The sequence below is a fragment of the Molothrus aeneus genome, chromosome 3 (assembly GCF_037042795.1).
Source record: "Molothrus aeneus isolate 106 chromosome 3, BPBGC_Maene_1.0, whole genome shotgun sequence".
NCBI classification, from domain to species: domain Eukaryota; kingdom Metazoa; phylum Chordata; class Aves; order Passeriformes; family Icteridae; genus Molothrus; species Molothrus aeneus.
Window position 1 is genome coordinate 62,327,397 of NC_089648.1, and position 24,474 is coordinate 62,351,870.

The following is a 24,474-nucleotide window of genomic DNA, read 5'->3' on the forward strand; positions in this document are numbered from 1 at the left end:
TATCTTCTCCAAGCACTGAATTTAAAATACAGGACTGCCTGCTGTGCACTGGAGGATTTGTTTCTGAATGCAAATTTAACAAAGCAACCATCTCTTCTACGGATGATTGATGCATGAGAAACCTGAGGTATCTGGGTCTACAGTTGTGCATGCTACAGACTGCAAAACTGTATCTGAAAATTTTCTGATGCATATTTTAAGCTTGAGTAGAAACAAACCCAGGAAGCTCCTCAACAGCTGCAGTAAACCCATCAATTGGATTTGTTTTGTAGCCACTTCTACAGCTCCCCTTACTCAGGGATAATATAGAGCAGGGTCTGTATTGTATTTTGTTGACCAAAGTTTCCAAAAGAATAGCTCTTCATGTGGCAGAAAAATGGGTAAAGGTCCTTCATGGTTATATACACACACCAAATAAAGGGCCATCTTAATAGCACATATTTAGCCATAAGAAGAGGAAGAAACACATATTTCGCCATAAGAAGAGGAAGAAGCAATCTCTGCAATTGTAAATTTCAACATGTGATAATCTTCACATTAAGTGAAAGATTAAAAATTGCTCTTTGAAAAAAACCTAAGAAACAGCATAAGTAAATGTTTACCTGTGCCACACAGAGAATGTATATGCTGAGCTCAATTACTGATGTTGATCAATTTAAACCTGATATATGGTCTGCTGCAAAATCTCATACCAGGACACTTTTTGGTATGAGACACTATGGTATGTACATAGTCGATTGTAAGAAAAAAGCCCTCTGTGCTGGGCAAATATATTCTGAAAAATTAGATTAAGCATTTACAGGATTGAGGTTTGTGTTCCATTAAGTCACTTTTATGCCATCATTAGAAAATGCCCCTAAGAAGTGGGTTTGAGGGATTAACAAGGAAAACTTGGCACAGAGAGATATATAATACTGGCTTTGAATCAACAACATAACTGCACTCAAGTCTCAGCAAATGCAGGTTTTGCCGACTTCAGTTTGCAAATTTTGACAGCCAATGGTTGAAACCTGCCCCCATAAAAATCCCGTGCCTGGAATGGCATTGCCTATGTTTACACACCCTGAGAAATAAGACTTGGCTTGAGTGAGCAACTTCTATTCCCACACACTGGGATGCCTGTTAGAGAAGGTACAGTACAGGACACTTGAGACAACAGCAAAGTATCTGGCCACTATTACAAAGCAAATAAACTTTTATTTAGATGATAAAGGAAAACATTTGCCAGAAGAAAGATCTAGGGAGTTTCACTGCACCCCTGAAATGTAGAGAAGTCCCGGAGGCTCCCTGTCAGCATGTCAGTGCTTGAGCGAAAGAACAAGCAGGTTCTTTAAATCACAGGCTAAAGTCACTATCTGCATTAACTGCACAGAGATTTCATCTCCACATTGCCTCCTGATTGATGCAATCTGTGTATGAGGAGGAATCTAAATACTGGATTGCACATATTTGGCAGGTCTTGCACCCCTCTTCGCAGAGAATAGTTTTGTCATAACTCACAATATAGTTACTGTAATACTGCTCAAACAGTGTGCTGTGTGGCATAGACAACTGCTTGGCCATTTCATATAGGCTTTCTGGCTTCAAGTCTTCAATGCCATAAGTTTTAGTCAGGATGTATTCTAATTTCCAGTTTGATTCATTTTTCTTGTTGGCGTCTCTGAGGTCCAAGTAAAACTGCCAAAGATCCTACAGTTAAAAAAACAATTAAAAAAAGAATGAAAGAAAACATAAAAACATAGGCACTGCTGTATTGCTTTCTTCCCTGCTTCATTAAGTCTCTGGAGTGATATATTGATTAGGAAGCTGTCACTCCTCATTATTCACATGTGAATAGAAGGTCACGTCCCACCCCAAGAGCTGGGCTTTCACCCAAAGCTGGTACTCGCAGAGCAGTAATGGTGGGGGGATGGGGAGGAGAAGAAAAAGGAGCCACAAAGGCAGCAGTGGCAGTGTTAGAGGTCTTTCCTGTCCAAACTCCACAACATTCATGTCTGCCTTAGGAGTGGAGCAAAAGGGTGAGAGACAGAAGGGTGAGAGACAGAAGTTTCTTTTCTGTGGGCACTACTTAAGGGGCAGAATGGACAGAAAAAGAACGGCCCAGAGAGAAGTTAAAGAAAAGGAGAGATGCCGATGCAGGAGTGAAATCTGCACAACAAAGGAGCAGCCTGAATTAGCATGGGTCTTCAGAGAGAAACCCCAGTCCCAATCAAACTGCAGGGTGCATTGTCACTGAACTCGGCAGGGTCAAGACTTTATCCTGAATTACAGAAAGTCTAAACCATTCACAGCCAAGATAATTACACAGGATTCACTTTATCTCCAAAAATCACATGAAACTACAAATTAGAAGTCTTCTACTTTTTATTTTCCTTCTAAATATATCTAACATTTCCTGTAAAAACTCTTTATAGGAAGTTTTGTGATTGCAAAAGACATCATATGGTCAAAAGTGCTTTCTTCATCAGCTCTTTTACACCCTTTAGAAACATTTCATAGGCTGCATCCCAAAACTCAGGCTATCACCAGCAAACAACATTAGTATGTAAGCATGCCCAGGATTCAGGTGAACCTCTTTCACTCTTGCAGAGCTCCCTGCAAATAGTTTTAGCATTTTGGCCAGAAAAATTATGTCTTTGATCCTACATCATACGACTATTTGATATAGACCAGAGAGTACTGGGTAGTTCCGCAGGCACAGAAAAACCAACAAAGTTATCTTTCAGATTTCCTTTCCTCTGCCCAGGAAGAAAAACTAAGAGTAGGCACCAAAATTCCATAACCAGCAGCCATAGTACTACAAAGGCTGACATCTTGCTGTAATTTTTATTGACACTATAATGTCTTAAACAATGCTTTAAAATCTTTACTTACCAGCAAGCTATAGTCAAAAAGATCATACTGATACAATCTGACACCAGGATTATTGGACTCTGTTTGCAATACACTCTTCACTGGGGTTACAGCAGGTGCCACAAACAAGGAATTGACTGGCTTTTCTGCAGAAAAAGGGAAATTGAGGAGAAAGTTTCCTTTTAAACTTTTCTTTTTCAAACAAATGTTTTTGTAGAGTACCAACACAGCAAAAACAAGAGCGACAGGCTTAAAGGCATTAGAATTTATCTGCATCACTGTGAACTGCCATACTTCCGATGGATAGACTAAACCCTGTGTGGAATACCATGGTACCCACTCCAGTGTGTACCACTGTTTACACTAGAGGCTTCCCAGCCAATTCAAATGCCTGTACAAATTTGCAAAATGGTCTTGCCTATATGTGAAGTCTCTGTATTTTGTATATTTCTACTAAAGAAATATTTGAAAACTTTAGTTGCTGTTTCTATACAGTATTTTACATGTTGCTTTATGTATTTAGGTTGTTATCAGAAACAGCAGGGTCTGTTTCATCACCTGACCCTTAGTAGCCCAGCACCTATTGTGCGAACACCAACTTTTACAGCAACTGAAACATGAGGATGTGAGTTTTATTGGGACAGAATGTTCAGGTGAGTACATTGGGAAGTTCTCTGTGGAACAAAAAGGAAGCCCTAACTATTCCCATCTCTGACAGCGTCACAGCAGTGAAATCACAAGGTCAGCCTCCACATATAGGCAGAAGTTTTGAAAGTTTGAAAATCAGTAGATTCTTCTGGAGAAAATACAGATGAGTTCTATGTCAGTACACTGGTGTTGGCTGCAATATTGCATTTATCTTGAATTCTCTAGAATTTTGTCAAGAGGAAAATGTCCTGAATAGAAGATAGTCTAAAACTGTACAGACAAACACAATGCGTAATTGATTACTATTTAAATTTTGTCAAAAGATGCAAAATTACTAAAATAATTGGGAAGTGGTTACTTGCACATGCAAACTTTAATAACAAATACTAAGATCAGTCTGTTCCCAGTGAAATTTGCAGTAGAGATGATGATTTCATGAACAAATGGGACAGTGTAAAAAAATACAGGTATAAGACTCCATGGAGCATCATTTTAAAGAAAAAAATAACGAAGGCAGTTCTTTCACTGGGGTGGATTCTTTTTTACTAGAGATTAACACCATGTAAAAAGGTAAAAATTTGGAATAGTATTACCTAGTCAGCATTTTGGACATTGCTCATATGAGTTCATACAAATCATGGATGAAGAGGCACTTAACAATTGGGTATTTTACATAAATCAAAGCAATGAACCTCTTACTGTTCTATTGGGAAGAAAAAACTTCTTCTTTAGAGATGCTGAGTGCTCCATATGGCCATGCCCATGCTTAGAACTAAGGGATTTCAAAGCAATAAACAAAAATTTCAATGTGGGTGATTTTCTTGAAGGGAAATTAGCTGATCTAAGAGATGCAACAGGCAGAGACTTTCTTTCCCCTACCTCCTGCTTACCCTTATCTTAATTAACTTTGAAGCAGCAGGGAACTCAGCATAGAGGCACAGTAATGATGCAGGAAATACAAGAACATAGAGCATGTCTAGCTGGCCTGAGAACATTCCCTTTGACACATTACACAATAGCAACTGGCTGGTATAATTTGCCCATGTCACTGTGAGAGCAGAGAGGAAAGACTAGAAATTCTTGTCTAGACATAAGGATTCATTAAAAAAAAATAGGAAGCTTAGGGAGTCTCTGCTGACACCAACAGAAAAAGACAGTCACCCTTTCAAGGTTCTCTTTGGAAATTGGAGTGTGTGAGACTTGAACTCCTGCAGATAAATAACAGTATTTCTCAGTTTACTTTTTTTCAATTATTTATAACACAGGCTGACTAGAAAGAGCATGCAAGAAAGTATTGATTTGCTTTTAATCAGGAAGGAAGAGTTCAAAAGTCAACAAGCAGCATTACCTTCTTCATCCAGGAGGACCATGATACTATCTCTATGGGTATGTCCAAAAAACTGGCCCGCAATAACACTACTGTATTTGCGAAAAATCTTTACCAGTCTCTCATTGTAATACTCCCTGATAGCTGTAGTATTCCTTGCATATGGCAAGTATCCTACTGGGACATGACCTATTATATACACCTAAGGAATTAAATACAGAAAGCACAATTAGCACCTTCATTTGAAACTTATAATCGTAGCTGTATCCTAGAAGTGGTTACCACAGTTTCATAATAATGCTGCCTTTAAAAATGGCATTCTAAAAGCTGCAAATCATGACAGGTTTTTTTAATATAAAATCCCAACAGGAAAATTGCTTACGTTCATAATATCAGTTTAGTATCACGCTGGGGAGAAAAAATGTTCTACTAAATCTATGCATGATTTTAGGCCTAAGGAAAATGTTATCAATTACTTCACATGAAAAAAGTAAGTTATTAGGGCAAGGCTTATAATTTGGCATCTCAAGGGGACACAAGAAAAAAATTATGTTTGAGCATTACAGAGTCTGCACCAGGGAGTCAGAGAGCCACCAGAAACATGGATAACTGGTTAAACCCCTCTGAGTTAGAGACTTAGTGCCAACTGCAGACACCACGCTGAAGGGTTTCCCGCAGAAAGGAAGTCTCTCCTTTCTCCTGATTGTAATATAATATTCTAAAATTGCAACACTGTAGCAAAATGTAACCATGTTTCAAATTAAACACAGTTGCTCAGATGATGATCCAATCCCCACACCAATCAATCAATCAATCAATCAATCCGGAGCCAACAATTTAAATCTTCACTTCAAAACCTGTGTATTAAAGGACAAGTTATTATAACACTCAAATCATAGCAATTACTGCAGCTTGACTAAGTTTTGTGCTGATAAACTCTTTTCTAATTTATATTTTTGATACCTTAAATTACATTACAATGCAAATAAAATATGCTAGCTTTTGTCCTAGGTCAAGAGCATGTTTTAAAATTAAAGGCTATGTGTAAAAAAATTCAGATACTGACTTCTGCAGTATTTTACATGGTAGGAGAGAAAAGATATTTTACTGTATAATTACTGAGAAACTTCATTCAACTAGTTTATTAATTGTTGTAGTAAAACGGGCATATTAAAGGAGGAATGATTAAAAAATAAAATTTTGAAATTTTGACTTTGTAGTATCTTTGGCAGCATTTTTAGTCTTCTAGAAGCATGTTTATACTCTCATTATCTCTACTTCTTCCTTCTTTTTTTCTTTTTTTCAAAATTGAAACAAATAATGATAGCTTCTGATCCTGATCCCTACCTTTTCCTGCTTTTGTGAAGAGGTTTCAAGTATGTCCTCCAGCCAGGCAAACTGGTTGGCTGGGTCAGTGATATTCACAGTTACCTTGTTAGGGCTGTAATATAAATTTGTGTTCAGACTGATTATCCTGAGTGGTTGATGGCTATTACTGGATTCAAACAGCTGTGTGTAAAAGCCACCTGTGAAAATAAGACCAACATCATATGACAAATCAAAGGCTTCAAAGCACAACTTTACAATCAAAGTACACACTGACAAAATTCCCAACTTTCCTCTTTCTAATAGAATATCATGCTTATTCAAGCCACAGTCACCTTATCCCACTAGAATGTGTTAACAATGTTTTCAGCCACATTTTACTAAAAGTTGACACTGAATTATTGCCTGTATTATCTTTGTGTTTATTTGACAGTATTTAGATACAATTATTCAACTGACATGGAAAAAGTGCCCTGTAATATTTCTTCCACTTTGACAGATACAGTAGCTGTTAAAGGTCCATACTTCTTGAAATACAGCAAACATACAGGCTCCTTCAGGAAGAACTGTTTAAGTTTAGTAGCCTTGTACTTTGAAAGTCATTTAACTTCAGACTGATGATATGATGAAAAGTAAGGATCACATTTTTCAACCCTTGCTCCCAAAACTCTCCATGGCATGCTGAGCTTTTTCAATAGGTATAACTTCATTGTTCATGGACTTCAATAGAGCCATGGCAACAGAAGCATAACAATATAATTTAACTGCCTCTTTGAGTTTTATTATCCTTATCCAAGTTTTTACTTTCACTCTTATCCAGAGTTTGCTCTCATTCAGGACACAAAAACACAAATTAAACTTCCAAATCCCTAATGTTTGAGTGGACTGGAAATTGGATTGAACATTTCAGTCCTTTGCAAAAAGGAAAAATTCTAATTAAGATATAATTATTCTGCCAGTTTAGTAAGCTGCATACAAACATTAATACCATAATCAGTACAGCTATGTGCTAACATACCCTGAATAAAAATGCACCTCTTCAGTATGCTCTGAAATACATATACCATTAAAACAGAAACAACATTTTAACAGTTTTTTCCCATCAAAGTAAAGTTTTTGTGTGCATCATATGTCCTTATCTAAAAAGTGTTATGAGGTCTTGAAAGCAGAAAGATATTTCACATGCATTGGTACAAAGTCAATAACACTAAACATGTTACAAGAAGTGATAAATATTGCAGCAGAAAGTAATAAATGCATTCTGAATATAGGCATTGCCATTCAAAAAGATAAGTAACTTCTTCCAGGAGAAGCACTAGAGATAATCCATTGTTCTGACTCATCCTATGAGACTTAGCTAAACAAACAGCACAAATCCACAGAAACATTAATTCTTGAAGCCCTAGCTTCACAATGTATTACTGCCGTACTTTACCTTTTCTGAAGGTACTGATTGCTTCATCACTTAGCCAAGGTTTCCAGAAATCTGCTACAGCATTGTAAACTTCACTGGTAGTTACAGGAAGCTGGTCCTGTGAGAGAGGAGAACCTGCCTAAGTCTTAGTATTCAGACACACGGACAAAAAAACCACTAAATAATCCTGCCTGACCTCTTACATAACATGTAAGTGTATTCAGTCATGACCAGGAGGAATTCAAGAAAGAAAAAAACTATTTCTGAATGTCTAGTATTGCTGAGCAGGAACAAATGCCTAAACTTAGAACTGACTGCATGGCATTGTTAATGCATTATTAAACTAATGCCAGAAATGTGTCAAGCCTTAAGAATACAGTAGAATGGAAAACCATACATCCTGCAAAAATTAATAAATATATCAAGTCTAAAAATAAAGTCATTTGGATTAATATAAGTTTCTTTTTCAACAACTTGGGTTACATAGCAGCTCCCCAAAATGCCACTTCTGCCCTCAGAAACATTCTGGTAAAATTCACAAATGTTTTCATGATGTCTTTTTTTCTCATAAGAAAGCATTTAAAAATGTACAAGAGAAAGTTTTGTCAATGTTTTCTCCACTGGCTCTAATTAGGACTGTAGCACTTTTCAGTCTGAGCCACAGGCTGATGACACCCATGCTCTGATCTAACCCTGATAGGAAGATACCAGCCTGTCCTTGTCTTTCTTAAAATATCTGGAGTCTTGGTGCTAGGAGGTAAAAAAACAGGGGTTGAAAAAATTGCAGTGCATGTTTTCTTAAACATAAAATTTGACCTTTCTAAGATCTTTGAAACTAAACTTATGTTATTAGAGGTTTAGGAAGTAAGTCTCTGTCTAGGAGCAGAGCAATCAGAAGATATCTGTTGAGACATTTGTTGATTGCAGTGCCCAGACATGAGTTGTTAGGACACACCTTTGAGCCAGAGCTAACAGCCACTAACAGACAAAAACCTGATTCCAGATAAGAGGCCATGTAATGGACTGAAGGTGCTTTGGCCCAGGAAGTCAGTGCTCTCTGAACTGCTAGAAGCAGTCTGGGGATTTGTTTGAAGCAGGAGCAAGAGTGTGAAATAAGTAAGGCCGAGGTCACAATATATGATCTGAAAGGTATCCCAATGCTTGATCAACTTGAGTAGTATTTTAACATGTTCTGCAAGAAAAATCACTCAGGACTGTTTAGTTGTTAAGCTCAGAACACAAGAGAACAATTAAACTCTTTGGTTCATGGTAAGTGCACAGATTTTACACTTGCTTTGGAACAGCCTACATTCAGTGTGTGGCTTGCTCCATATCATTCCCAGTCTACAGGACAGTTGCTAACCATATCCATATGAAAGAAAGAAATGTCATAAAGAGCAAAAAACAAACATTAAAAAATTGAACAAGCTGAAACGACCCCATAGTGGGGATTGTCTGATCCCATGCCTTTTTCAAACAATAACTGAAAAGCATGCCAGCTCTGCATATTAGTGAAGCATGCCATTTTGAAGTATCACAGAAACGCTCCTGAGTGGCTTTGTGCAGGGAGAACGAACAACAATCACCAGTTATTCCAATCACCAGCTTGTGTCAATTTTCTATTTGCTGCCCATCTGCCCCTCATGAGCATCTTTTCTTCCTGTCTTTAGATTTAATTTCACTAACAAAATTCACACTTGTTGAAAAAGTCCCTACATTCTTTGTTTACAAGGCTTTTGTAGGGTTTTTTTTCTCTACCAAAGGAGATTGCTGAATAACAACAATTCTCTGCTAAGACGTTTTTAAAACTGAAACAAAGTGAACATGAAACACTTTGTGACACTTCAGTTCAGGTGTTACTTATCGAAATACTTTCCCAGTCATTTCTAGTGAATCAACCTGTCCCCATGTCAGCGCATATGAAAAGCCAAAGCTTTTCCACCACAGTAAGAGCACTAAGGACTGAAGTCAGTTTGGTTCGTGCACTCACACTTCCGATATACATCTAGTGGTTACTTTGTCTCTCACGTTTCCTTTGCCCTGTCTCTCAGTACCTCTACTACACCCCTATTGGAAACCACCAACTCCAGCAATGACACAGGCTGTCACACAACCATCTGTTGCACCAACCTACACCCTGACAGGCCTAATAAATACCACAGAAAGCTAGAATACAAGTCTTGAGGGTGTGAAGGGGGGTTACTGAATTCCCATGAAGAATTTCAAACAAAATATTTCAGCTGACTCGCTTCACATGCCTTCTGATCCCCTCACATCCAATGACAGCATTTGCTTCTGATCCAGTGTGCTGCCAGATCGACCCACAACACACTTTAAAGGACAAATGAAGCAACTGTTTACTTTGGAGTATGCCAAGAACAAAATTCAGCACAGTCAAAGTGAAAAAGCACCATTCTCAGCTGAACATAACTAGTGAATCATCAATGTGATTATATCTGAATGTCCAATGAGGAAAGAAAAGTAGACATATTTTTAATAGCAATGGCAAAACTATGGGAGCTCTACAAAAATTCTGCCATTACTTTAGCTAAAAAACAACAAAAAAAATCTAGTGATGCCAGCTGACAGATTTCCAGTAGGCCTTTGAGTAGGTTTTAAACTTACCTCAGGCTCACAGTTCCATTAATGATGTCACTTCTGATAGATTTAAGTTACTGTATACACATGCATGACATACACAGTAAGGAAAAGTATGTGTGTATTAACTATGTTGACACATGGTGGTTCTAAGCCATGAGGAATGATTAGTGATAAATTTGTGTGACCTCAGGCCACGTACAGATTCTACCTGGCATCAACATTTCCTTAGGTAAGAGCACAGAGAGAGTGATGTAGCTTCTGTTCTAGAGTGGAACTATTTATAATATTAAATGCTAACTGAAGAGGTGTAGAATTTTGTTTCCAGAATAACAGTTACATATAATTAACTCTTAATTTTCAGATGTGCTTTCCCAGGAGTTAGGAACATACTCAATATGATGAACAAATTTCTAACTTGTTTTACCTGTGGCCAGTAGTCATGATTGCCTAAGGCTGGGAAAACCTGAAGATCTGGAAAGAAATTACGAATTGTAGAACTCAGATTACCAATGATGCTAATGACCAACTTCGTGGAGAGCTCTTTTATGGGAACATGAGGAGGGCTATCTCTGAGAAAGGAAAAGGCTTGATCAATAAAGGTTGTTAACAACACAAAGAAGGCAAAAAAGTCTGCAAGCAGATCTACATTCTAGCATCTAACATTACTATACACCTGAATTAAAATCACAGAATCAAAAGCTCTCTGCAAAGGCTTTTGTTTTAAAAACCACGAACAAGTAGACTTCTTTAGACAAGGCCTATATTATGATTCATATTTATAATAATGAAGATTTCTTAGACATTAAAGTCATCATTTTGAGCTACTGTGAAGTTTGCATTATATATCTTTCATCACCTGCACCTCATTGCTAGTTCCTTTTTTTCCCTTTTAACAATATCCTGTTGAAAATTAAGTACAAGATGGTAAGTGAAATAGATTAATCACTTGCCTTCATATATTTCTTAACACTTTCCCATCAAAAGTAAATGATATAACAAACAAACTAGTTCTCACACTCAAAAATACTAATCTCTTTGATAAATTATTCAATGATGTATGCCTTAAGAAATTGTGTGATGGTAGAATTGAGAGTTCTGCTATGGCAGAAGGGTAAATCAATTCTATCTTTTATGAATACCTAGAAAGTAACAACACACAGTACTATGCTTTGATAGCATAGTACTATGAAGCTACTCCCTTTCACACTTCTTTGTCTGGTCCCACTGCTATGGCACACAAAGCCTCACGGGTAACATCTCCATGAGGCAGTACTATCAAGCCCACATTGTAATACTGAAGACTGGAACAGGGAAGGCAAATGTTCTTACTCAACAGAGGCCTGCAATGGGTCAGTTACTGCCATGACCTTTCCTTTTGTTTTTTCTACTTCCCACCCTCCTTGCACCATTTCTATTAACTCACACTTATAGAGCCATATGCTAAATATCACAGTGAACAGTCCAGCAGTTATTACAGAGATCAAAGTCTGTTCCTGAGGCCTTATAGTCTCACTCAGGCTTGCACTTAGTCACCATTTGGACAACTAAAGGGACAACTAGCATTAGTGAGATACTGAACTCAAATCTGTTGGTGCAAATACAAACTCGTGAGGTGCCACACTATCTGGCTATCCAGCTTTAACTGCAGAGTGACTTGAACACTTACCCTGTCCAAATCATGAATGAAACCTGCTCTTTTGAATCGTTCATGAATGCAAATGCTGACAAAATAAGTTGATAAGGAGAATCACACAAAAAGTCTCCAAAAGGGCCTGGGTTGGAGGCATTGATTCCTTTGGAAGAAGAACAAACTTTGGTGCGATCAGGGGTAATGTGGTAAGTCGGATCTAAATGCAGGTCAGATACATGCCAGAATTGCCCTGTTTTCAGAAAACAAAGATTACAGGAAATGCATTATTTGCGTTTGAACTGGATATACCGGGTAATGCCAAGTTTACTCCAGTTTATCTACTGCTACTCCTATTCAAAGTTAACAAATTGATTAGCCTGCCTGATAAGTGTGGGCAAGTTCTTCCAGAGGAGTCCTTCCCATAAACCGCTCAGAAAAACTGAAAACAGAAGCAGGGGCATGGCTTTATGCTATTCACCAGAAATGAAATGGAGATTGGAAGGAACTGAAAAATCAGCTCCTTTCATTAATAGCAATCTGGAAACTGGATAGTAGAGGAGGCAATATAAGGACTTCTCTACTCCATTTGAAAAGAAAGGGAGCTGCTTTTTAATTATTTTTCCAGACATTCCCTGGCTGGAAGCTACTGTAAAAGATGACAAGAAAGATGTCTTGAAAGAAAGGCAAGAAACAGCATGTGTGCAGAGACTGGGCTTCTCACCATAGAGCAGTGTGTCAGCCTTTACCTACTCACTACTTTCCAGGCTGACATGCTTTCAGGCACTGTGACATGGCACTGTATGGATAAAGGACCTGAGAAGTATACGAATATGCTGAATACGATGCACAAAATCTGTGTTAAGACTATCAGCCTTCAATATTTCTTCTTATTTCATGTAAAATAAGATTAATTTCTTTCTGTCAGTTTCAAACCACTTGGTAAAGGCACACATGTATCTGGGGCAGTGGTTGTGAAATAGGGACAGATATAAATTGATTTTTCCCAAGGTCACACGCTAACTCTATAGCTGAGCAGGCACCACACGACTGTACCCCATGGAGTTTTATTTCAGGAATCAAAGACCAGAGGTGATCTTCAAAATCTCTACAATTGTGACGCCTACCAACAGGAGACAAGACAAACGCCGGGACATTGCTGCGTGCTTGTTCCAAGGCAAGTGTGAGTAACACGGAATGAGAGTTCTGTGGGAAACCATTTCGGAGCACTCACCTGCACGCACGCCCCGAGCAGGGAGCAGGCCAGGCAGAGCGTGTGTTTGCTGCCAGCCCAGCACAACCCAGCACAGCCCAGCACAGCCCAGCACGGCCCCCAAACGCGGTGTTTGCAGTGCGTGCCTCGGGACACCGCGCCAGAGGCAGGGCAGGGCTCACCTCACTTCACCCGCCGGCCTGCCCGGGCAACTAAATATAAACCCCGTGTAACCCCCCGTACCTCAAAAGTGCCCTGTTGACTGATTTAGCAGTCACGTGTGGCCGAAGTCAGTTGGGACAGGGAATGCTACGGCAGCAGGTTCTGTGCGGGGAGCAGTGCCAAGCGGGGAGGGAAAGGAGCCGCAAGCGGGGACCGCGCAGCCCGCCCCCCCCCCTTCCCGCAGCCGGGCTGGCAGCGGCCCCCGGCCGGGCCTCCCTCGCAGGGCCGCCCCTCACCCGCCACTCCCTCCCTCCACGGGCAGCCCCGGCCGGGCCCCTCAGCCGCTGACCCGCGGCCGACTCACCCACGGCGGAGCGCGGCCGCTGCGGGCCGGCCGGCGCCGCCTCCAGCGCGGAGCAGAGCAGCGCCAGCCCGAGCGCCACCCGCAGCTCCATGTCGGCCGTGAGGGAGCGCCCGGCCCGCCGACGGCTCCAGCCGTGTGACCGCCCCGGCGGCCGGGAAAGAGGCGAGCCCAGGCCGGCTTGTGCAAGCCCCGGCGCTCCGCGGGGCCGCCGGAAACCACCGCGCCCCGCCCGCACCTCCCGGGGCCAGAAGCTGCCCCAGGCCGCCACCCCGGTGTCGGACGGCGGCTCGGGCTGTCGCCTTGAGCCGGCCGTGCCCGGGGTGACCTTCAGGAGGTGCCACCCCCGGGTCAGCGCTAAGGAGCTCGCAGGAGCCAAGCCTGGCTGCGGGCACGGCTGCAGTCGGGGCACCGGCTGGTGCGAGGCGGCCTGAAGGAAGGCTGTGCTCGACACCCCACAGCAGTCTCAAGCATCTCTTGGAAAGAAGGTTTCTCATGGCATACATGTGAAAATGGGTCCCAATTACTTAAAAGGCAAAACAAAGGAAAAACCCCAAACCACTCAACTTGATGAAAAATACTATCAAGTACACCTTTACTACAGCTTAAGGGAACTGATGAGGTATATTGTAAATACAAGTCTCCACTGCCAAAGCTTTCAGAACTGCTGTTTATTGAAGTCAGAATAGTTCCATATTGAGGAAGAGAACTTGGTGTCAGTTTTAGGAGATCACAATAACAATGTCATGAGTGCTGTGGCTACCCTGAAATGTCCCATTGCTCACTGTGCTGTTCCTGTCAGGGTTCTGCAAAGCTGTGTCACCAGCAGCTGGAAGTCCCATTTGTCAGTATATTTCTCTCTTGTCTGCTCTAAGCAATGTCAGTTACTTCATAGGCACCACTTCTCCACTTTTCTTTCCCGTATTTGACACTAATATTATTTATATCTAGAATAGGGAAAAGTAACTTTTGTTTAAAGGACTACTTTTCTTCTTTGTTTAAAAGTAACTGTAATGCAAAATTTTTACCATTCAAGATTTGTTTATAAACCAAGTCTTAAAAATTTGCCTCTACATTCCTTTCCTAGTATTTAAGAAAAAAAAAAAACTAGGCTTTTTAATTCATGACCCCACAAATCTTTGTTGTGCAGATAAATGGCAGTATTGGGAAAGCAAGTCTGTTTACTCCAATGAGGGAAAAGCAGCTGCTCCCAACTTTCTGAGAAAAGGTGGCTGGTAAGGACAGTCATGTGGCACACGCACCCACAGGCAAGCAGGCAGCAGCAGAGGGGAGGCAGATGAAGACTGTACTAGGTACTGAAGCTGAGGATTAAATAGATGGAAAAAAACAAATGGCAGAACATGCTGCTTAAAAACATGCTGCTGGCAGATCTGAAGGAGGAGGCCTGGGAAGTTGGGCAAGATGCCCCTCCTGCACCTCTGGCTGCAGCCACACATACCACTCACAGAGCAATGACCAGCTAAATCCACAGCTCAGCTTTGCCTTTGTTTGGAGAGTCCATGTTTTCTACACACTGACTCTGAGAACCACAGAGAAGGGTAGCTACCTACAGCCATGTAAACAATCTCCTCCATGGTGCCAAAGACCTGTTTCAATTTTCCAAAGAGTAAGACAGTTTTTCTCACACTGACCTTTTAGGGATATATTGTTCAGGCATAAGGTTTTAATTTCTCATTTTAAAAGCACTTTATTTTAAATTGCTCACAGTGCAAATTGTTATCTCTTGTGCATATTAGCTATGAAACAACAGCTTTGAGAGGGAAGTGCAGTAGGTTCATGTTGTACTGGTTTTCCTCCCATTCCTGTGGAGACTGATGTAAGGGAGTTACCTTGTTGATCCTTTCCTCCCACCCTGTGAAAGACTTCAGTATTTTCATGCTAGCAAAAGAAAAAAAACAACAAAAAAAAAGACCCCCAAAACCCCAAATCTATCAAAGCAAATTAAAAATTCTTTAACTATTAAAATCAAAACACTACAAACTCTGGAACATTGCCTGTCAAACTACTGATCTTAACCTGTATTTAATAACAAATACCTAGTGAAGACAAGAGCTGAAACTTATGTGAACATCTCACTTCTCTGTCTACATAAATACAGTCAAGTTTAGATTTCTCCAGCAAAAAGCCAAAGCAAGTTTTTCATTTCCCTAAATACTCTACACTGCATAGAAAGGCTGCTGCATCACTGTGTAGCACATACTTTTCCGGCCTTTAGCACAGAAAAAGAAACTCTGAACACCTTCCTCCAGGACACCAGAATATTAGCTGATTCAATAAAAAAGAAGCACAGGTTCAAAAAAAACCTTTTAATTTTTAAAATTTGTTTAATCTGCATTCCAAAACAATTCAAATATTTACTGTAAAAAGAAAAAAAAAGAGAGAGGCAAGTGTTTCAGAAATTTAATGCCAAGTTTAACCTGTTTCACTATACAACACAAGCATGCCAATTTGATGGCATGACTTTTTTTTTATAAAAAACATCCCCCCCCCCAAAAAAAAAAAACCAAAAAACAAAAACCACTTTATTAACCTTTCATGCCAGAAATCCAGAAATGTGCATTTTAGCTACAGTCAGTCATGGACAGGACTTGAATCCATCCAGCTGAAGTAACATCTGGACAGAAGGCAGGTATGCTCTATGCTTTCTCATAGTGGCGAACAGCAACCACATCACCAAAGGTAAGAGTCTGCAAGTCCGAGGAAAAGACAGACATGTTAGAGGCAGAACCATTTTCTGTAAAGGTTTAACACATTATGAAATCCATGCTAGATCAAGGTTGGTTTATGTTATGTAATTTATAGAAAAACAAATCTAGATTGACATTTTAAATTAACAAGAAGCCAAACCTTAGTTATGGTTCCCATAAGTAATGATACTTTCTCCTTGCTGCTTTATCACCCAAGAAACACATAATGCACATTTACAAGGCAACTGTTAAAAATTTAACTTACTGTTTATTTTTTTTTATATAGGATTGTTTCAATACAGACTTAACACTTATTTTCCCAAAGCTTATCCCACTAAGATGTGCAATCTAAAATTCCAAGTCCTCTATACTACTATGCATAAATACAAACTCTAGGAGAACATTGTCTTAAAAAAAATGCATTCTGTACCCTGTGTAGCTAGAACTACCAAATACTCTTAAGTCACTGCAGTTGTGTTCTGGAGGTATTTCCTGAAGTAGAACAGGGCACCTCATTGTATTCAAATTCCAAAGGACAACATTTTCTGTATATGTGCGATTTGTGCATAGTGCTTCAAAAACAAAAGTATAGGTTTTCCCTTGAAACACTTGCCACATTGTGTATCAGTATGCTTTAAAGTTTGTATTATCTGCAAATCTTCATCCACACAGATACTCTGAAGCAATTAGGAAACAAAATAACAGGTCTTCTCCAACAACCAAGTTGGATAAATTAGTATAGCTGGAGACTTTTTTTTTTTGAAAGCTAAATCTCTGTGCCATGAAAAGTGCTATCCTGGACATTAGCTATAGTGACTTACAACATTTATGCACCCTATAGTCTTGTTTCTAAGAAGTCTGGAAAAGCAGGCAAATTTAAACTCAGACTTTTCTCCAGATAATTGCTGTTTATCATAGTTTTTAAACAAGCTAGGATGACTAAATCCTTTATTTTTAAATATGAGAATGTTATTAGGTCCTGCAATATTGAAATTTTATTTTCACAGAAAACTACTTGTTCTGTGTAAGTAAATACTATTTATGGGTGTATACATAAAACAAGTTTTCAGAGAAGTCTAAATTGCTGCTAGCAACAGATAACTTCCTATCTAATCAAGAACTTTGTATCATTACAACTCCCCAGGATTTTTTTATTTGGTTTTTGTAAAAAGTTTAAAAAGAACATATATACTCTGGAAATCCACAGGCTCACCTGCCTAAAGCCACTAGCAATTTTTAATTATTAGTAAAACAAGACAGACCAAACCAAAATAAATATTTTAAAAATCCCTGCTAGCTTTCCCCACCAACTAGTTTAAGGATTTGTCTAAGCCACAGCATGCACAAAGTTTGAGATAAGGGTAAGTTGGGAGTGTTTGCGGTGCATGTGAGTGCTCAGTGTGCTCCATACTTACCATTACCATTTTGCCATCCTTTATTTCTCTCACAAAGTTTGTCTCTTTGCCGTCCCATTTCTGTACGTGCACTAGCTTCTCTCCATCCAGGGTCACAACTGACTGTGAGATACCCAGAAACACAAAGACATGCTTTTATTTAAGGTACTCGGGATTCTGCTCACACATTCAGCATGCACTCTTCTATTGAATTCTCTTCAATAGATGGATGTGGATCGAGAATGATAAAGAGTCCCAGCCACTTTAAAGCCAAGGCTATGAATCATCCTCGTTTTAGTCATGAAATCCACACAACTCTTGCTTGTGTCGAAGGATGAAAAGATTGTTTTCTTTGAGTTCTAATCTCACAAGAACTTGCTGCAGATGTGCCTTGAAATAATATCTGATGTTAAGCCCCCAAAAGTGCAGGAAAAGAGGCATCTGACTATTTTGACTGGGAAGGATTATGCCAAATGATGTTTAGCTTGTGAGAAAAGCAGGCAACTAACACAATTGACACTGGAAGACAGACAGGGAGCTGGCAACGTGATACATTCAGAAAAGGAATGGTGTGTGTAAGCAGGCAGGGCAAGCAAGACTCAGTCTTGCCTTTTTTCCTGCCTTTTGCTGCGCTGTAACAAGTAGCAGCAGAAGTTACATCTTTTTCTTTTGACCCTACCAATGGCAGACCCTGGGAGGTAGGGGGGGCAAGAAAAAGAGGCGGCTGCAACCTGAGTTCACTTACTTTGCAGTTTCTGTCATCGGGGGTAGTTTCATCAAATTCCTCTCCGAGTTTAAAGCTGATTTCTGTGTTTTTGAAAGTGCTTTGAGTTCTGATCACGACTTTATCTCCCTCGGTGCTGATAATCACAGTGGGTTTAGTCACATTCCCCACCTGCCGTGTTGCAAACCCCACTCCTAGACCATTCAAAGGAAAAGAGAAACATCAAACTTCGGAATTTTCCCTTTTTTTTTTTTTTTCCCACATATCGAAGTACAGAGATCTTTCACCCCGCTCTGCAGCTGTAAGCTATCCCTGTGAAACGCTGCTTTCTGCTTTTCTCGTGCCCTTGTACCAAGAGTCTCCACCGCTACTGTCCGCCCAGCTGTAGCTCCGCGCCCTCCCTCGCCGCCGAGCACGGCAGCACCGCACTCCGTCCGCGGTCCCACGCACGGCCTCGATCGCTTCCGCTGCTCAGAGTTTCAATTCCTTATCACTCCAGCATAATGATTTCTTTTTTGCTTGGTTGTTTCAAAGTTATCCGTACGCAGCACGTGCTCGTCCTTCACACGTTTCCCTTAGCGCGGGGGCATTTCCCGGAGCCTCTCCCACACAAACACACCCGCCCCCCCCAGGTGAGTGACTCGCATCGAATTAGCTCTATGGATAGAAGCACGGCTGCCAAAATCACCCCCTCCATCACCACCACTGCTGCCAATAGCTCATCTACGTCTCTGACAATGGCGGGGAGCCTTTTCAATTTTTTTTTCCAGCTGGTGAAAAATTCCAGGGTATCCCAAGGTGCCGCCGCCCGGCCGTACCTACCCAGTGCCTTCATATACTCGTCGAAGTTGTGGCTGTCTACCAGCTTCCAGGTGGCGCAGAAAGCCTCAACCATGGCGGCCAGCTACGTGTTCCAAGCGCGGTGCCGGGGATAACAGGGGTGCCGGGAATAGCAGGAGCGCCAATGCCGCCAATACGCCGCTCCGCATTTAAAGCCGGCGCCCGGCGGGGAGCCGGAGGCGGGGAGCGGCCGCGGTCCGCCCCCGACGCCAGCACCGCTGGGGGAGGGCGCTCCCGCCGCTGGGGAGGGGGCGCGGGGTGGCCGGCCGGGCCCTCGGCAGGACGTGGAGGGGGCAGGGAGAGGGGCTGCCCCCGCCTGCCGCACCACTCATCGCCTGAGCCGCCCCGGGGACACCCCCGCCCGCCCGCCTCGCTGTCACGGGAACGCGCGGGCTAAACGAGAAGCGGGCACCCAACGTGAAAGGCTACTGAGTGAAAACACAGGATCGTAGCGGTACTGCAGAACGCCAGCTCCAAAAGTTTTCCCATGAAGATTTTCAAGGCCATTTTGGTGCTGGCCAAGCACAGATCCCTTTACCCACAATGTCATCTGTATGGATGCTGCCTGAACTTGGTATTTGCTGTTCTTGGCTCTTAACGGCATCTTGGCTCCACAAGTGTCATCATTTGGAGGTTAAGAATGAAGAAAAAGACCTTAAAACTATTTCTTTTTCTTTTTTTCTTTTTATGTCTTCTTTCTAGTTGTTCCTTGAAATTTGTTGAAGGCATTAGGTGGTCATCTTGTCTCATCTTGAGTGCTTTTCAGAAAGCAGCCTGTCTCTGTGGGACATCCCACGGTGCCAGCTTTTCCTGACCTATGGCTTGGATGGATTCCAGAATAGTGAATAGAGCACTTCAGGTCTTGCAACAAAACTCAGGGACTGAGTGAAAGAGAATTTACGCGATTTAGGAACAAAACCTCAACAATTTTCAATCTAGTTCAGCCATAAAAATTAGAAACAAATAGGAATACTTTTCTAACATTTTTTGAACTAGTTTTTGACCATCATTTGCATTTCTTTCAGGCTCTTGTAGTATGGCATATCCTTGGGTGTAGGGCAAATGATATTTCTGGTGGGATTTTAATTCAGCATGCCAGGTTGGATGAGGCATTGAGCAGCATGGACTAGTGAAATGGTCCCTGACCATGGCAGGAGGCTTGGAACTGCATGATCCCTTCTAACCCAAATCATTCTATGAATCTGTGATACTAAATTCTAAATTATGTCAGCAATATTCTCATGAACTGGCAATATCTCCTCTCCCAGTACTGACAAAAAAAAGTTTTCTGCTCATACAGATTTTGTTTGCTGTAGCCCTGGAGCCCTTGTTTATTATTCTGGTGCAGATGTGTGCACAGAGCCTGGGATAGCTCGTGCTGTCTTTGCTCACTGGGGCTTGTATACAACCAGCCTCATGGACTTTGTGTTCTAAAACTCCTGAAAATGATTCAGTGCCATCCCTGGTAGCTGGATTTCTCAAGGACACTTCTGCCTTGCACCTTCTTCCAGACAGTGCTGCAACCTGGCCTTTGGGAGGCAGCATCTTCAGGATCCTTCATAATTTAAGCAGTCATACCTACACTGATGGGACAGCTCTGTTCTGCTAGGATTTCTCAATGTATTTAAATAAGACAAGTACTTAGTGGGATGACCCACCCTTAAGGGGAAGGAAGCACATAAGAATTTCTTAAGAAAAATACATTTTTAACACTTTACACCATGCTTTAAATATAAAACAGGGCCTGTTAAAATGTTCACATTCCCTCTTAAGTGGATAGGTTGCCAGAGTCCTCACATCATGTGTTATGATGGTGAGATCCCACCTGTATGCGTTAGTGATGATTTGGAACCAGGGTAAATCAACAGTAGGAAATGTTACATTACTGACTCCTTTGTGCGGTGACAAGCCACAGTTCAAAATGTTTTCCATAGCATCTTATGCCCTGTGTTTGATTGTGGAGCCTTATGCAAGAGTTGTGCTAATGTCAAAAACTAGAACAAGTCATCTTGAGTGACACAAATGCTTTGCTATGGCTGAAACAGAGATCTTGGAGTGAAACACACGGACCTGGTGTGCATTTTGGGTTGCTGCACAGGATACCAGCTTGGAGTTTCTTTTGTGCTGTCAGTACTTGGATGATTTTAACAGACTGAGTACTCCTGTGACAAACAGTATCTCTGGCAATTCTGAACAGCCAGGGATTCATTCTCCTTTACACTAAACCCTTTACACCACCCGAGCAGTGTAAGTAGGCACATTTGCAGTCCCTGTACAAGGTCTGCTTAAAAGATGAAAATTCTGCAGCAAGATATCCCTGCGTAATGAGTAATCCTTGCTTCCAAAGGCCATCTAGTGAGACTGCTCTAACCTTCAGCCTTCAGATATAGGACAGACAAACTGATTTTGGCTACTTTTCCCCCCTGTTATATCCCTGCTTCATATGCTCTCACACATTCAGAGAATGAGGCTGTCAGCCTCATTCAGCCTTCATTCTGTACTCAAAAGAAAACAAAAACATTACTTCTTCAGAAAAAAAAAAAAAAAAAAAGGTGTGAGGGGTATGGGGAGGAAGGGAGCACCACAAGATGGTTACCAGGTGCTGAAGTAGAAAAGTCTGACCATGAGGTTCTGTCATATGTGGACTCCTCATAATCTGTGTCAGGAACTGCTGAGCATCTAACCACAACAGCCAGTCACTAAAGGCTTAGTGTCTCACTGTAGAAAAGTAAAACTTCTTCTCTGTCCCTCTCTGGATATAATGCAGGCACGGCTCTCTTGCTACACCAATTCAGTTAATCTCTGTCTTTTCACCATCTTTGTAGTACAATAGTCAGGAATACTATGTTAAGGGGATACTATGTTATAAGACCTTCAGATAATGCAATGATGATTGTATTATTCAAACATTTCTGGCAATGAAGGTCCAGGAACTGCAGAACATCTTGTACCCATATGTGCAACAAAGGGCAGCAGTGATACCAGGGCCTAACTCCCCTGGTACAAAAGCAGATGTAGGTATTCAGAAGCCTTTTAGGAATTGAATTCCATTGAAAGCCAACAGGATTCAGGGTCCTAGCTCACTTAGGCATTTCTTTAAATTCTTTGTATTATGAAACATATAGGGAACTACTTTTGAATTAAAGAAACTGAAAATAATGTGCAGCTGAAAGAAGTTTCCTCTATTTATGGACAACATGCTAGGGTATTCTCAGCAAATTTTAAGTTTGTTTGAAGTCCTGCTGTAAATCTTTGTGCAGCTTTGATCTCAGTGTAATAAAGAAATGAAAAGAGTTTAGTGGCTATTGTATCAGACAGGATGAGTGTGATTCTTCAGGTCTGAGTGTGATTTTGTTTTTGGAGCTGCAGAAAAACATAACGTCAAACAGGGCAGTAGAATGTTCTTAACTAAAATTATTGTATATGTCTGTTAGCTGTCTAAGAGATTTGCTGATCTTCCTAATAAAAATAAACCATCTCAGTGCTGTTGGTGAGTCACAGAAAATACCTAGGTTTATTTACTCCATCAATGGACAGCTAATTAGAAATCTCAGGTTCAAAAAGAGATAAATGCCTCATGGAGAAGACACCCAATTATGCAGCTGCACAAGCAAGTGGTCACAGAATGGCCCCAGGTACAAAGCATCTGTATGAATCCAGTTTTGAGCTGTGTAAATGCCATGGGAAGGGCTTTGCTGGAGCTTTGGACCAGATGATAGGTGAGTTGCAAGGTAAGGCAAAGTGCAGGCAGGAGCAGGAAAGACATGTTACTACAATATCCTTTCTAAGAGCATGACATATCTTGAACAAAACTGAGGTACATGTTCAGCAGGTTTTCTGCCACTGTAAAGCTCAAGGAAAATAATGCCAGGACAGGCTAGCATTAGACACAAGTCATGTTAAGGTCTAATTCTGGTGTTGGTTGCTAATTGGTGAAAACTAAATGGTCTGTGATCATGCATTTCATTCTTGTAGACTCTCTCTTCTGTTACAAATTGGTGTGACATGATTTTTAGGAGAGTCCTGGAAAGCAAACACCCACTAATACCTCGTTATGAACTATTAGACATATATTTAGATTGGTTTAAGCTGGGAGGACAGCTGGTTGACAACGATTTAAAGTAAGCAAATGCTGTGAAATATCTCCAGGGTGTTCTCTGCTTCTGAAAGGCATTTGGGAGGTTGTTATCTCTTGTTTAATATTACTGTGTCACTTACATTTAGATTACTCAAGTGAGACATTTTCCTCAAAGATTTAGCCTGCATTAAAGCCAGCCACTCTCCTGGCGCCCAGTTCAATTTATTGAAGATGAAGTTCCTTTAATTTTGTGCCATTAGGCCTTTGTTATTTTAATACTTGTCTTTGCTTTCTTTTACATTTAAGAATAGAAAAACTATTTAAAAGCCTTTGAACTGTAACAGAAATGTCTGATACTGTGTGTCACTTACAATAGCTGTCTAGTTACTGTAAAAAATCAATACAAGAAATCAGCTTTCCAGACTTAAAATTTCAGCACGGGTATACGTAAGGAAGCAAGAAACAAATTTGTATAAATAAGCAACCTGACTATTTCAGGGAGTAATAATAACTCAGAGAAATTTAGAAGGCATGTGAATACTATGAACATATTAAATTAAAATAATTCTTATTAGAAGGAATGGAAAAATAGCACATAGGTTTAAAGAGATTAGGTGACTTGCATTTCACCTGTTGCAGCTGATTCTGAGAGACATGTAGATTTGGTGTTCAAGGCAGACTAGTGAGAATATTATTAGAGCAGAAAGACCCTCTGTATTAAGGTCCAAGGACTCTGTATTATAGCAAAGGAGGGAATGATTTTTGTCATCAATATAAATTTTACAGTGTTAAAGGTATAAGTTTAAGTTGTCATACATCACAAATATCATGTTCTCTTTCTGTAGCCCTAGAATACGCCATGGAGGCTGTCAAATATGTAAATAAGCATGAGTATTTGGAGTTCAGTATAATGAATCTCAAGCTAATCAATCCCAAGGTAAATCCTTTCAGCAAAACAAGAAACAACTGTGCAATTTGCAGGGCTGAATTTAAGAAATTTTTGGAATGGCTTAATGTACCTTCATTTGGTTTGTCCATCTGAAGCACTCGATTTTCTATAATATACTGAAATCACTCTCAGTGCCAGCTGAGATTTAGGCAAGAAGTAAAATCAGGTTTATTTCACTGAGTTTCAAGAATTCAAGAATTTAAGAGAACAACTACTGGATTTGTAAAACAGTTGCAAAGTTACAACTCA

The 24,474-nt window shown here is 40.6% G+C and overlaps 2 protein-coding genes across 3 annotated transcripts; both read right to left on the minus strand.

Annotated features, from left to right (window-relative positions):
* Positions 1 to 1,177: 1,177 nt before the first annotated feature.
* On the minus strand, positions 1,178 to 13,712 carry SMPDL3A (sphingomyelin phosphodiesterase acid like 3A). 2 transcript variants are annotated; one of them, XM_066545775.1, is made up of 8 exons: positions 13,536 to 13,712; positions 11,836 to 12,049; positions 10,594 to 10,738; positions 7,590 to 7,686; positions 6,176 to 6,354; positions 4,850 to 5,030; positions 2,875 to 2,999; positions 1,178 to 1,689 (listed from the first exon to the last, which is right to left on the minus strand). In XM_066545775.1, the coding sequence occupies exons 1-8, from the start codon at positions 13,624 to 13,626 to the stop codon at positions 1,378 to 1,380; spliced, it is 1,344 nt and encodes a 447-aa protein (XP_066401872.1). In that variant the 5' UTR covers positions 13,627 to 13,712; the 3' UTR covers positions 1,178 to 1,377. The 2 variants fall into 2 exon arrangements, with proteins under 2 accessions (XP_066401872.1, XP_066401873.1); XM_066545776.1 differs by lacking the exon at positions 13,536 to 13,712 and adding an exon at positions 13,253 to 13,352.
* A 2,132-nt stretch (positions 13,713 to 15,844) lies between these two features.
* Positions 15,845 to 19,338, minus strand: FABP7 (fatty acid binding protein 7). The gene is made up of 4 exons (XM_066547064.1): positions 19,181 to 19,338; positions 18,380 to 18,552; positions 17,656 to 17,757; positions 15,845 to 16,240 (listed from the first exon to the last, which is right to left on the minus strand). Exons 1-4 carry the CDS (start codon positions 19,251 to 19,253, stop codon positions 16,190 to 16,192), a joined length of 399 nt encoding a protein of 132 aa, XP_066403161.1. The 5' UTR covers positions 19,254 to 19,338; the 3' UTR covers positions 15,845 to 16,189.
* Positions 19,339 to 24,474: the final 5,136 nt, after the last annotated feature.